Here is a 13003-nt window from a genome sequence, read left to right on the forward strand (position 1 = left end):
TTGAGTTTGGCACACTCTGCTTCGGCAGCCTGGGTTCAGATCCCTGGCACAGACCTGCACTGCTTGCCAGTCATGCTGTGGCGGCATTCCACATAGAAAGTGGAGAAAGACTGGCACAGATAATAGCTCAGGGTGAATCTTCCTCAGCTAAAGAACTAAACAAACAAAAGACACACCTTCACTGCGACATCTAGACTGGTGTTGGGCCGACCACTGGGCATGGACCCACTGCCTGAGCTCCATCTGCCTTCTGTGCTCAGACACACAGCACGCCAGCCCCCAGCAGCCCGACAGAGTCATCCCCTCACTGACCCAGCTGCCGCACACTGTACCTGCACCACTGAGGAGTAGCGGACAAAGATGAGAGACTCGACGGGCTTCACGGTTGCTGGAGTTGCGGCGGATGCTAGACGTGGTAGAAGAAGCGGGCAGCGGCTGCAGAGGCCAGGGAGGGGCTGGGAGGCTTCCTGTGTGGCCAGGGGGCCAGCTGACCAAGGCTCCCCAGGTCTCCACGGGTGGTGGTGTCTCCAAGAGGCCCCAGCAAGACCACTGGCTCAGTGAGTGAGGAAGTCTGAGCTGGCCCGGCCCAGACCCCTGGGCTGCGGCTGCACTGGCTCAGCCCGCGTGGGAGAGGCTGTGATCCCAACCAAAGGGCCTGAAGCTTGACCTAAAGTTCCCTCTCCGTGGCTGGGGGAGCCTGCCCTGGACGAAGGCTGAGTGGAATCAGAAGGTTCTTCCCTGAGCACACACAGCACACACCTGCCCGGGCCGTCCCATCAGCCGGCTTCGTGGCTTCTTTTCAGGCAGATGTAGGGGAGTCTGCACCCCACTTCCCACCTCTCATGGACCTGTCCACATCAGGGGGGCCTTATGGCCCCAAAGCGGGCAGGCTGAGTTCAGATCGAGGTCAGCCTCCAGGCGCTGCTGGGGTGGGCACCTGCATCCTCAACCAGGCCTCACCGGCCCCTGGCTGTTTCTGAACCCCAAAGTCACCAGCTGGCCAGCTCGGACTGCCCCCGACCCCCCAAGGTCCTGAAGTCCTCCAGGGCCTCCACTGAGGGGAGACCCGGCCCCAGGAGGCTGACAGGGAGGCCGTGGAGGGGCTGCGGCAGGGTGCCGGCCAACCTCGCTGCCTTGCAGTGATGCGGGGTTGGTGAGCCGAGGAGTCGAAAGAAAGATTTCTTAGACTCTTAAGATCTGGCAGTAGTGCTCTTTTATTTAGAGACTAGAATAGCATGGGGACAGGACCCATGGGCAGTCAGAGCTTCTGCTGCCGCTGCTTCTGCTGCCCCCGCTGGCATGAGGACAGAGCCCATGGGCAGGCAGAGCTGGTGCGTGGGGACAGGACCCGGGGGCAGTCAGAGCTCCTGCTGCTGCCCCGAGCTGAGGGTTAGGGCTAAATTTAAGGCATAGGTATATGATTCATCTCTTTACAAGACAAAGGAAAGAACATGAAAAAAAGTTAAAATGGTATCAGTGCAGGTGGGGTCTGGTCATTGGGTGATCCCATGACTTTTAGAGAAGAATAAAATCGGATTAAGTAAAGGTTAGAAAGGTCAGAAGCCGCCACCCTAAACCAGTTACATGAGATTGCCAGACGCAACCAACTTAAGTTCTTGCCTTCCCCATTAAGAGCTTCTAGGGACAAGGTCATCTCTCTTCTTCTTCCTGGTACAGAGAGGGAGGCACCTTTTACAGATAGAGATTTACCTTACAAATGTAAATGTGTCTCAACAAGGGCAAGTTCCATTCTCCAGAGCCTCCTTCCCTGTCCCAGTTTATCAAAAGCAATCAGCCCCAAACAATCCTGATGCCAAAGAGACATATCTTGGGGTGGCCAATTTCCGGTCCCTACAAGGTCACCTCCCCTTCCTTCACAAACGCAAATGTCTCTCAAAAGGGCAAGCAAAATTCCAGTCCTCGGAGCCTGCTTCTCATCTGCAGTTTTAAAAGTAACCAGCCTAAAAATCCTCATCATAAACCATTTTAAAATTAAGCAGCCTAAAAATCCTCATCAGCAGGAGTCCACCGCCAGCTCTGCCACTCACCAGGCCAGACAGCACCATACCCACCGCACGGCCCCAGCCCCCAGTCCCCACTCCGGGGCTGGCACATTCGCAGACCTCCCTCTACTGGAGAGGTGGGCAGTGAGTCCCTGCTCCAGATCTGGATTTTCTCTCCCTCTGAAACTGCCAGCATCCCCGTGCAGGACTGCGTGAGGGCAGGGCTCACCTGTGAGGGGGCTCTCCTAAGCCTAAGGCTCACCTGGGGTCAGGGCTCACCAGGGGGCAGAGCTCACCTGGGGTCATGGCTCTCCTGGGCCTAAGGCTTACCTGGGGGCAGGGCTCACCCAGGGGGAGAGATCACCAGGGGGCAGGGCTCACCTGGGGCAAGAGCTGACCTCGGGGCAGGGCTCACTCAGGGGCAGGGCTCACCTGGGGGCAGGGCTCAGCTAGTCAGGCCCCATGGAGGAGAGGGACTCAGCACGCAGTTGGCTTCTGACCAGAAGGCTAAGTTTAGGGTTGGGGCTCAGCCCAGGCTTGGAGCTTGGCCCCGGGACCCAGAGAGAGTCTGTTGGCTGGGAGTGGCTGTCAGGGCCTGCCTTGGGCCTGAGGAAGGCTGGTAGACAGCTGGGGTCCCCAAAGTTTTGACCGATGTGGCTCCATGCTGGCAGCAGCTGATCCCCTTACTGTGCCCACCTCTCCCCGTCAGGCTGCAGGCTTTGGCCAGCGTCCAGATAGTGTTGGGGCTTGAGACTGGACTGCCCTTCTGTCCTCTGAGCTGCAGGCTGAGCTTGGGCTCTGGTGCGAGCTGGCCGAGCTCTTTGCTCTCGCCATCTGTGTGCTGGGCTGTGCCCTTCCTGGCTGCTGCCTGGCACTGACCAGCACCAGCGAGTCTGAGGAGCTGCGGGGGCTTGGGCTTCGGCCCTGCTCTCCCAGCCTGCCTGAAGGGGAGCCGTGTCTCCTCAGAGGCCAGTGATGGACAGGCACACACATGTGCATACACACTACACGAACACACATGCACATGCACAGACATGCATGCATACTCACCAACACCACACGTGTGTACACCACAGGCACAGATACACTACACGTGCATGCACACACGGTCGTAAACAAGTCAGTTTTATTTTACTTCCTTTGTTTTGGATGCTGTGTCTGAATTAGGGAGGGGGCTGGAAGGCACAGAGGCCGTAGCTGGGAGCCACGGAGCGTCGTCCCCCAGCACAGCAAAGCCACAGCCCTGACCACCACCTGACAAGGCCACCACCCTCAAGGTGGCTAGCGTCTTGGCGGAACTTCAAGTGTGTCCCAGAGAAAAGGGCTGCCCCAGTGGGCGCAGAGTCTCAAAGGACGTGGACCCGTCCACCCTAGGCCCCTCCAGGGCCTTGCCCCAGTTCTGTCTGGGCAGGGAACTGAGTAGAGCGCAGGCCCCCGCAGTTGCCGGAGGAGGACCAGGCAGCTCGGCTCTGGGCCCAGCACAGCCACCCACGAGGAGGTGCAGACGGGCTGGGCACTGGGGTCCCACCTCCAGGGCCTCGTTTTCCCTTTCTAGGAGGAAGACCTGGGACTGCTTCCAGCTCTGCAGGAACCAGACCGCCAGCTGGGGGTGGGTGCTGGGGAGAAGCCCCCTTAGCTGCAGGGAGGGGGAACAAACACAGTACTTCCCAATGCCCTGGCCAGACACCCCTGGGCATCACATAGGAGCTGCTGCTGGGGAGCGCGCTGTGGGGTGAGGAGCCCTGCCTGGCCAGACCCCTTGTCCTGAGGCCGTGGCCAGGGTTCAGTGAGGCTCGTGGGAAAGGGGGTGGGCAGTGCCCCAGCCACTGTGCCGCCCGCCCTCAGGTTTTGGATCAGAGCTGGAGACCCTTTGTGGTTCCCAGGCCTCCCTCCCCCTCCTCTCCTGGCAGAGAGGGGGCTCAGGAGGGAGGGGCAGCGGCGCAGAGCAGGGCTGCCTTTGTCCTCCCAGGAGGGTAGGCGGTGGGCCAAGGAGGAAGAGGAGGAGGAGGAGGCGGAGGGCTGGTTGTGCTCTGCGCCCAGCTCGTCCAGTCCCCAGCCTTCACCCAGGGCTCCGACCCCGAGCGCTGGCTCGGAGGGAGTTGGAGAGCCGCGAGGGCGGGACCTCAGATCCACACGGTGGTCTTCCCCTCCCTGCTGCTGGCACTACCCTTCTCGGAGCCCGCCCTGGGCTTGGCGCCCGGCCGGCCCTGGCCGCCGCCCGTGCCCCCCGACGTGGCACTCCCCGACCCGGAGGCGGGGGCGCCGGGCCTCGGTGGCCCCCGGGCGGCCGTGGGGAGGCCGGGGCAGGGCGGGCTGTCGCGGTCCCCGAGCGCGCGCCCGTCTCGCAGCGCCTGCAGCGCCAGGCCAGCCAGGTCCTGGTCGTGGGCGCGCGCGCGCTCCGCCGCGCGCACCACCAGGCTGTAGTCGGGCGGGCCGGCCAGGCCGGGCGCGGCGGGCAGCGCGCAGGGCGGTGGGCGCGGCGCGGGGCCGGAGACCGTGGGTGGTGGACGACGGGCGCGCACCGCGTCCTGCGCGCTGCCTAGGCCCAGGTGCGCCATCTCGCAGAGGTTGAGCAGCAGGCAGAGGCAGCTGACCACGTACATGACCAACAAGAAGACTGTCTTCTCGGTGGGCCGCGATACGAAGCAGTCGACCACGTGCGGGCAGGGCTGGCGGCTGCACCGGAAGAAAGGCCGCACCTCGAAACCGTACAGCAGGTACTGGCCCACCAGGAAGGCCACCTCGAAGGCGGCGCGCGCCACCAGCTGGGCCACGTACACGCGCATCAGGCCCTCGCGCTGGATGCGCCGCCGCCCGTCGTGGGGCCCAGCTGGGCCTGGGGCCCCCGCGCCCTTGGCGTCCCCGCCCGTGCCCTTGGCCGCGCTCACGTCCTCCGCCTCGTCCTCGTCGCCCAGCCCCTCGGCCACCCCCGGCTCCTCGTCCTCCTCGCCCAGGCCCAGCATAGGCTCCTCCTCGGCCAGGCCAGCGGGCTCGGGCCAGCCGGGGTTGGGGGGCGGCGGCGGCGGCGCGCGGCGGCGGGGCGCGCGGCGGCCCTCGTGAAGCGAGGCGCGGGCCAGGCGGTGCACCGCGTAGCCCAGGTACATGACGGAGGGCGTGGAGATGACCACAATCTGGAAGACCCAGAAGCGCACGTGGGACAGGGGCGCGAAGGCGTCGTAGCACACGTTGTCGCAGCCCGGCTGCCGCGTGTTGCACATGAACTTGGTCTGCTCGTCCGAGTAGATGGACTCGCCGCCCACGGCTGTGAGCACGATGCGGAAGACCACCAGCACCGTGAGCCACACCTTGCCCACGAATGTGGAGTGGTTGTGGATCTCCTCCAGCAGCCGCGTCAGGAAGCTCCAGCTCATGTTGGTCATAGGGGCTGGGGACAGGACCTGCAGGACCACGAGGAGCTCAACCCGGGCCGGGTCAGGCCCAGCGGGGAACTCGCCGCCTCCAGGAGCGTGGCCCCGCCCAGGTCCTGACCCTGCTCGTGGGATGGGTGCAGGGAGAGGCCGGGGCCCCGCGGGCAGAGGACAGGCCGCCTCGCTCCCGCTGAGCACCCACCTCGCCCCGCCCCCAGACCCGACCCAGGTCCACGTGGCCTGGAGCCGTGCCAGCCTTTCCTGCCCTCTCCCAGACCCCCAGGAAAGCCTGGTTTGGTGCAAGCCACTCCCCTTCAGGGACCCGGCCCCAGCCTAGGAGCACAGGGAGTCTGCTGCGTGAGCCACATTCGTGGGTCAGCCGAGGAAGCTGAGGCCAGCCCCGCTCAGAGTCTCGAGGCCATGCAGCCTCAGCCCAGATGTATCTGCGGTCTCCACCCCACACACTCTCTGCAGCGCCCAGGTCGCTGGAAAGGATCCCATGGAATTCAATTCCCAGCATCCCAGAGGCCCCCGGCCTGCCCAGCCCCCAAGCCCTCCCCCTCCCCAGCTCGTAGGCCACTCCAGTGCCCCATCAACCCCCACCCCCCAGCTCCAGCCCCCATGCCCCCAGGCTCACCAACAGTGTGCCCTGCCTGCTTTCCTCCACACCCTGCACAGGGGCTCTTGTCCCTCCGCCTCCACGAAGGACCCTCGTGCTTCTTCATACACCCCTGCCCCTGTCCCCATCTTGCTGCACCAGGGACTGCTGCCACACTCCCTGGGGCACCCTCGTGTCCTCAAAGCCAAGATGTCGGCTGGGGGCAGGGTGAGGCCAGGTGTCTGCCCAGGAAAGGACCGTGTTCAGCGAGGTGCACAGACACCGTAAGGTACCTGGGACACTCAGGGACAGCCACGGCACCACTCACCACGTCCCACCACAGGCCAGACCAGCTGAGCCCTGGGTGGTCCTTTGCCCAGGAGAAGGGGCTCTGCAGGCAGGGCCACGCGCCCCCGTCCTCACGTGCCTCCAGGGAGGGGGCTCCTGCCTTCCAACGCCCGCCCCCCTCCTTCACGGCCAAGGCCAGTACCTGCTCCTGGGTAGTTTGGGGCAGGAGACCCCTGAGTGCCTGATGTGTCTGGCCCCCTCCCTCCTGGAACCGGCCTGGGAGACAGCCTGGGCAGGTGTGGGATGGAGCGGCAGAGCTGCAGGCCCTCTTTATGCAGCTGGGGCCGCTCTCCTGGGGGCAGGAAGAAGGGGCAGCCAGGGTTCCTGGGGAAGTGACCCCACTTCCTCACAACTGTGTGCAGCGCCCCTCTCAGAGCTACACACATGCAAACATTCACAGATGCACAGACACACACACACGCAGGTGTACGCATGCACTCACATGCACACACACACACTTATAAACACACGTGCACACAATCACCCTGCACGTGGACTCAGGTACACAAATGCATGCAGGCTTGCACATGCACACTCACAGATGCCCACAGACTGGCACATGCCCAGCCCTCCAGCGCTGTGGACACACGGGGGCCTGCCATTCCTGCAGGAGGGGCTTGGACCCCCTCACGGCCCTGGGCTGGCTGCTCTTCCTCCAGCCTAACCTCAACTCTCTTCCAGGACCTGTCTAGCCCCTGACGTCGACACTCTCACATCACAGGCCACTGAGGCCCACGGTCCCCCGCAAAGAACCCAGAAAAGGGACGGCAGAGCGCCCCCCTCCCCCTCCCAAGACGGAGCCCAGTGGAGAAATGGAGGAGGAGGGTCCGGGCCCCTGGGGGCTGAGGGTGGTGTGCAGTCAGATTTAACACCTGGCTCAGGGGCGGGCGGGTGGGGGGTGCTTGGTTGTAGTGTTTGCCAATTCCCTCAGTGTAAATGCTCTCGCACACTCAAGACCAGATACACGCAGGGGACTCTGAAGATCGGCTTTAGCATGGCACTGGGCAGACCCTGCCCCGGGGCCCCCCACCTGTGCTCAGAGCTCAGAGACTGAATGCAGAAGGAGGAGAGGGTGGGTCTGCAGGCGGTCAGCTCCAAGGGTCCGAGCTGGTGACAGCAGTGGGGAGGGGCGAGCCTCTCCTCCTGCCCCAGCGCCTGGGGAAGCTCAGGCAGCCTGGGGGGGGGGGTGCTGGAGGGAGGGCAGAGGCTCTGGCTCTTCAGAACCTGGGCCCACACCCACGTGCTGTGTACACACGTGTGCAGGGCCTGCATCACACATGCAGGCAGGGCACCATCTTCCTGCAGTCAGGGGCTGGTGATGACTAGCTCTGGCCTGGAAGAGCCCTGGGGCTGGTCGCGGGGCCCCCAGTCCACATCTCTAGCAGTGCTGCTCCTAAGCTCCGATGTGGATGCCTGCAGGCACCCTCAGCTCCCCGGACCAATCCCCAAACCTCCCTCCAAAGCGGCTTCCGGCACAGCTGGGCCTATCCTGGACAGCTCTCTGGCCCGCACCTCCTGGGCTCCATCAGCAAACCCTGGACTGGACCTGCTCCGCCAGGCACTCTGGAGGCCCACTGACCCGCCTCCCGCGCTCCCGGGACTTGGTTGGCTTTGGAGTAAAACGCCAAGCATGCCTGGCCCCACCTGCACCCTATCTACTCCCACACAGGCTGAGCCCAGCCCTGCTGGAGGCTCTGCACGGTGCCTGCCGGGCCCTCCTCCAGCCTGCGCCGCAGGCTCCCCCGCATCCCGCCACCCACTATGCAAGCACTCGGACTGAGCCACCACAGGATGGGAGGTGGCCCAGGATGTCAGGGCGTGGGGGGTCACAGGCAGGCGAGGGGAGGGGCCGGAACGCCCCACGTGGTCGTGGGTCAGCTTGGGAGACGTGAGTCTGAACTGCATTCAGCTTGACATGGGCACGGACACAGAGAACAGTGTAGACATGTGCATATCCATGTGCACACACACGGGTGTGTATTCCCTCGTGTCAGTGAAAGGCCCCCTGGGGAAAAGGCCCCACACAGCGAGCACACCTCGGTCCCACTCTCCAGGAGCAGCAGCATTGCTGGCAGCAGGAACTCTCACAGGGCCAGTCAGGAGTGGTGGCACACAGGTGCGTGCACATCTGCACACTCACACACACTCACCGATGGGCATCTCAAAGGGACGCGGGAGCTCACGGAAGGAGCTCCCCAGCATCCAAAGCTGGGTCAATTTTGGCAATTGAGTGAATAACGTAGTATTACAGGTTGGCATACGTCATTAACCCAGGTATGAAACAAGTATGCGTCCACACTGACACAAATGACTGAGTAGATGACTAAACGGGGGAGGGAGCCGTGAATGACCCCTGCAGGCGCAGCGGCACACAGGGGATGTGATGCTCCTTGGGGCTGTGGCAGGAGGCAGGGGACCAGAACAATACTCGCCTGGGGGCTGAGGTCCACCCGGTGCCGTGAGCAGCCAGGCGGGGAGCGCATCTTGCTAGGATGAGCAGGGCCTTCCTCCAGCCCTCACCCAGCCAGCATGAGACAACAAGAGACTCCCTAATGGGGCTCCTATGAAATACCACCCATCAAGGTCAACAGACAAGCGGAGTCTAGGAGACGGCCACGGCCCGGAGTGGTCCAGGAGAGGCGCCCCTGGGACTCTGGAGGGGCCTGGGACAGAGGACACAGGGACAGATGGACACAGGGACAGCGGACATAGGGATGGACACAGGACACAGGAACAGACGGACACAGGGACAGATGGACACAGGGACAGATGGACACAGGGACAGATGGACACAGGGACAGAGGACACAGGCATGGACAGAGGGACAGATGGACACAGGGAGGAGGAGGGACCAGGGCAGTGTGTGCTCTGGTTGCTGAGGATGCTTCGATGCTGGTGTGTTGTGAGGAGCGAGCCACGGGGGACCTGGGCTTGGGGGTGTGGGGCATGTGGGGGCATGTGGACTCTGCCTGGACCCCACAGCCCCTCTGTAAACACGAGTGTTGTCAGTGAAGACCTTCTTTGGAAAAGCTTCTGCCAGTTACTTGGAGCCCCTCCCCTGCTCGTCTCCCACCCCCCGCGCGCACTTCTGTCTGAAGTCACAGCATGGAGCAGGGACTTTGGCTGGTGCCCTGTCCTGGCCTCAGGGCATGGGGGGACCTCAACACAAAGGTGGGTGGGAGAGGCTCTGTAGGGCCGCAGAAGGGGAGGTGTGCCGGCATCCGCAGGGACTTTGATTCAGAGGGACTCTCACCCACAGCCCCGCGTCAGAGTGAGTGGCCACTAGGGATCCAGGACGACGTTTGGGGGTCAGGGTGTGGGAGAGGAAGGCCTAGGAGCAGTCAGCAAAGGGTGTGGAGTTGGGGACAGGGCAGCCACAGCAGACACCTGGGCTCCAGCGGGCGCCAGGATGGCCAGTCCTGGGGTGAGCCAGGTCTGCCACACCCGGTCCTGGCACTGGCAGAGTGGCCTCTGCAGGAGGGACAGAGGGCTCTCTCCCTCCAAGTCCCTCTCACCCCTGGGTCGGAACAAAGGTCCTGGGGGGTCAAGGGCTGGGAGCCAGGGCCTGCCCAGCCATTTCCTTCCCATCCTGGCCCCGCTTCCTCCCACGTGCCCCCTTGGGCAGCGGGATTCCTCTGGCTGAGGGGGGCTGCCCACGGGCCGACCCCCCTCCCCTGTCACCATGCTCAGCTCACCCAGTGGCCAGGGGGGCCCTTCCCTGGAAACCCTCGGGCATGACAGCACAGCATCTCGGGCACCTCCTCCCCTCCCTGAGGACATGGGGCGGCCCCTCACCCACACCCAAGCCCCAGGAGTCACAGTGGGCTCAGCTCAGAGCCCCAGGCCTGCCCCACACCCACCCAGGGCTCCTCCCTCCTGCTGCAGCCCACCCACCGGCCGAGGGGCTTGGAGGGGAACAGTCCTCAAGTAGAGGGCGGGCCGCAGCGCTCGCCCACCCTCAGCCTCCCTGCTGCACGTCCAGCACAGAGGAAACACCGACCCGGCCTCAACTTGGTTGCTCTGCAGTGGCTCTATGGGGTTCTGTCCTCCACTGCCCTCCACGGCCCTCCACGGCCCCTGGACCCCGTCCTGCATGCTCCAGCCGTGTTCTGCCTGGACCCCCTTGCCCAGTGGGGGTGTGCACACCAGCCACCCAGGACCCTAACCCCAGGGCTAGGGACCCTGTGCCACATCCTCCTGCCCCTAGCAGCTCCAGAGCACAGAGTGCCTCCCACTCAGTGTGGACACCCACCAGTCTCACGCCTCCAGCCTCCAGCCCAGACCCCCAGGCTCCCCCCAGGCTCTCTCCCTGCAAGCAGCCCAAGGCGGGGTCCTCACACCTCCTGGGTGGGTCCCAGGGAGCCCCGGGCTCTCAGAGCAAAGCCCCATCCTCACAGGCCCCTCTGAACCTTCCTGACCTTCCTGACCTTCTCCCACCCACCGCAGAGCTGACCTGTCCACGTCTGACTCCCTCTCACACACAGGCGCGCACACGCTTTCCCTACCTCCCCCCACCCCCACCCCCCGACCCTGCAGGGCCTTCCTCCCGGAAGCCCCCTCTAAGCCCTCCCGGGTGAGCTGCTCCGTCACACAGGTGCTCAGCAGATGCCGAGGATGAAGGGACCTGAGCGACAGCTGAGCTCTGGGGAGGGTGGGAGGCTTCCCTCCCAGGGACCACAGAGCTGCCAGTGGCTGGATGGGCAGCAACTGCTGCCCTCTGTGGCCGCGGTGGCCTTGGGCTGTGTCCTCGGGGGACCCTGAGGGGGTAGGGAACCTATTGAAGACACAGGGACCCCTCTCTGCTCAGCCCCAGCCAGGAACCCTGCAGGTGAGGGGCCTTCCTGCCGTTGGGGTGGTGGGGTGGTGGGGGGTGGTCTGGGCCTGGGGCTGCTGCTGCAGAGGCTCAGAAGAGGGGCAGGGGAGGCCACACCAGGACCCCCCACGTGCTGCCCCACACCCCCACACTGCCAAGACCGCCCTTAGCAGGGCCACGTGGCCTGCGCCCCACCTTTCTCAGCACGTGGCACCATGTTGCTAGCCCTCCTGTCGCGGCCCCGGGTGCCCCATCCTGCCTGGGACACCCTCCCGCACCCCCTGCTCCCCCCACAGCCCAATGCACCACAGGCCCAGGCAGGCGCGGCCCTCCCCTGTGCAGGTCACTGGCTACCCCGCCCACCCACTCCACACCCCATCCTCCACTGGCTGCTGCCCACAACCCCCACGTGGGCCCCTCACTCACGTCTGTGACACATTGGGGGCACCTCTTGGAGAACAGGAGTCTGTTCTGCTTTGCTGACTCCTGGGGCCCAGACTCGAGGACCTCAGACCTAGCAGGTACCCCAGAGGATTTAAGAGAAGGAAGCCCAGGCCACAGTGAGGCCGGACGAGACCGGTCCAAGAGCAGCATGGACAGGAGGCAGGTGTGCCCACCCAAGCCACCTGCCCATGTGTGGGAGGTGGGGCTCCCCAGCCTCCCCCAGGCCTGAGCAGCCTGAGGCCCCAGGCTCTGGACACATTGCAGCTGCCTAGCTGGCGTGGGCTGGCCCGTCCTGCACCGCCTGAGGGGCCCCAGCTGCTGGGGGCGGTGCTGGGTGCGCTCCCCTTCCCCTGCTCACCACCGGGTCTGAACAAACCCCGCGGCTGGGGCCCAGACTTCTGCCTCTTCCTCCTCCCTCAGGTCTTGCCGCCCGAACACCCAGCAGTCAGGGCCTGCCCATGAAGGCACTGGGCCTGAGATGGACAGACCCTCAGAACAGACAGTGGCCTAGCCAGGCCCAGCACCTGTCATCTCCTGAGATGCACCGTTCTAGGAGAGGCGAGCCTGGACGGCTGGGACCCCGGGCCCAGAGGGGAGGGTCTCCATGCAACACTGTACCTTTTCCAGGCCAGGAAGTGTGAGTCTCTCTGAGCCCTTCCACCTGCCGGCTGGATACTGGTCCTCCCGAGGGTGTGCGCCCAGCTGAGCGCAGAGTCCGGCCGCGGGCCACCTCTCACCACCAAGCACAATGCGGAGGGAGGGCCTTCAAGGCTCCATTGTTCCCCTCAAGGCTTGGGGTCTGAATCCCTGATTGTCCCTGCGGCTGGACAGGGCCCAGAGAAGTAAGCTGCCTCCGCCAGCTGCACAGCAGGTCAGAGGCAGCGGGGCCCCACTTCACCTGCCCTCAGGCCTGGGGGGCTGTCCAGCATCCCTCTGCCACCATCCCACATCTAGGCTCAGCTCCCGCCAGCCTCCTCTGTGCATCTGGGCTGTTGGACGGGGCCCAGCCTCCCCGGCTGTTTCCGCCTGGGCCGCCCGCCTCCTGTCTGTATCCACCATCCTCCTGAGCCCTAGCACAGGAAGCCCCAGCTAGGGCTGGGCAGATGCCCCTGCCTCCCACCCCCCACCCCACCCACTGCTCTGGCCTGAGACGAGCGGCCTTGGAGGGGCACATGGGGAGGCAAAGGAACAGGCCAGGCTCTAGCACACAGGGCACCTCCCGTCCAGGCCCAGGATCATCTTGAGCCCAGAAATGCAGTGGCAGCCCATGGGCACCACAGCACGCCCCTGCAAGGCCTGTGAGGATGAGTGGCCCCACTGACCCTTGGAGGAGTCTCCTTAGGGACCCCACAGCCTCCTGGCCCAGGACCAGAGGCCCCCATGTCCTCCCTGGACTGGCCTCTCCTGGAGCATCTGGCCGGGCCAGGCC

The 13003-nt window shown here is 64.5% G+C and overlaps 1 protein-coding gene across 2 annotated transcripts; it reads right to left on the minus strand.

Moving 5' to 3' along the window:
- Positions 1 to 3111: 3111 nt before the first annotated feature.
- Positions 3112 to 12337, minus strand: GJC2 (gap junction protein gamma 2). Of its 2 annotated transcripts, none has more exons than XM_070571697.1 (2): positions 12193 to 12337; positions 3112 to 5401 (listed from the first exon to the last, which is right to left on the minus strand). In XM_070571697.1, exon 2 carries the CDS (start codon positions 5381 to 5383, stop codon positions 4127 to 4129), a length of 1257 nt encoding a protein of 418 aa, XP_070427798.1. In that variant the 5' UTR covers positions 5384 to 5401; positions 12193 to 12337; the 3' UTR covers positions 3112 to 4126. The 2 variants fall into 2 exon arrangements, with proteins under 2 accessions (XP_070427798.1, XP_070427797.1); XM_070571696.1 differs by lacking the exon at positions 12193 to 12337 and adding an exon at positions 6460 to 6566.
- Between the last annotated feature and the right edge of the window lie 666 nt (positions 12338 to 13003).

Source organism: Equus przewalskii, chromosome 13 (genome assembly GCF_037783145.1).
Source record: "Equus przewalskii isolate Varuska chromosome 13, EquPr2, whole genome shotgun sequence".
In the NCBI taxonomy this organism is placed as follows: Eukaryota; Metazoa; Chordata; class Mammalia; order Perissodactyla; family Equidae; genus Equus; species Equus przewalskii.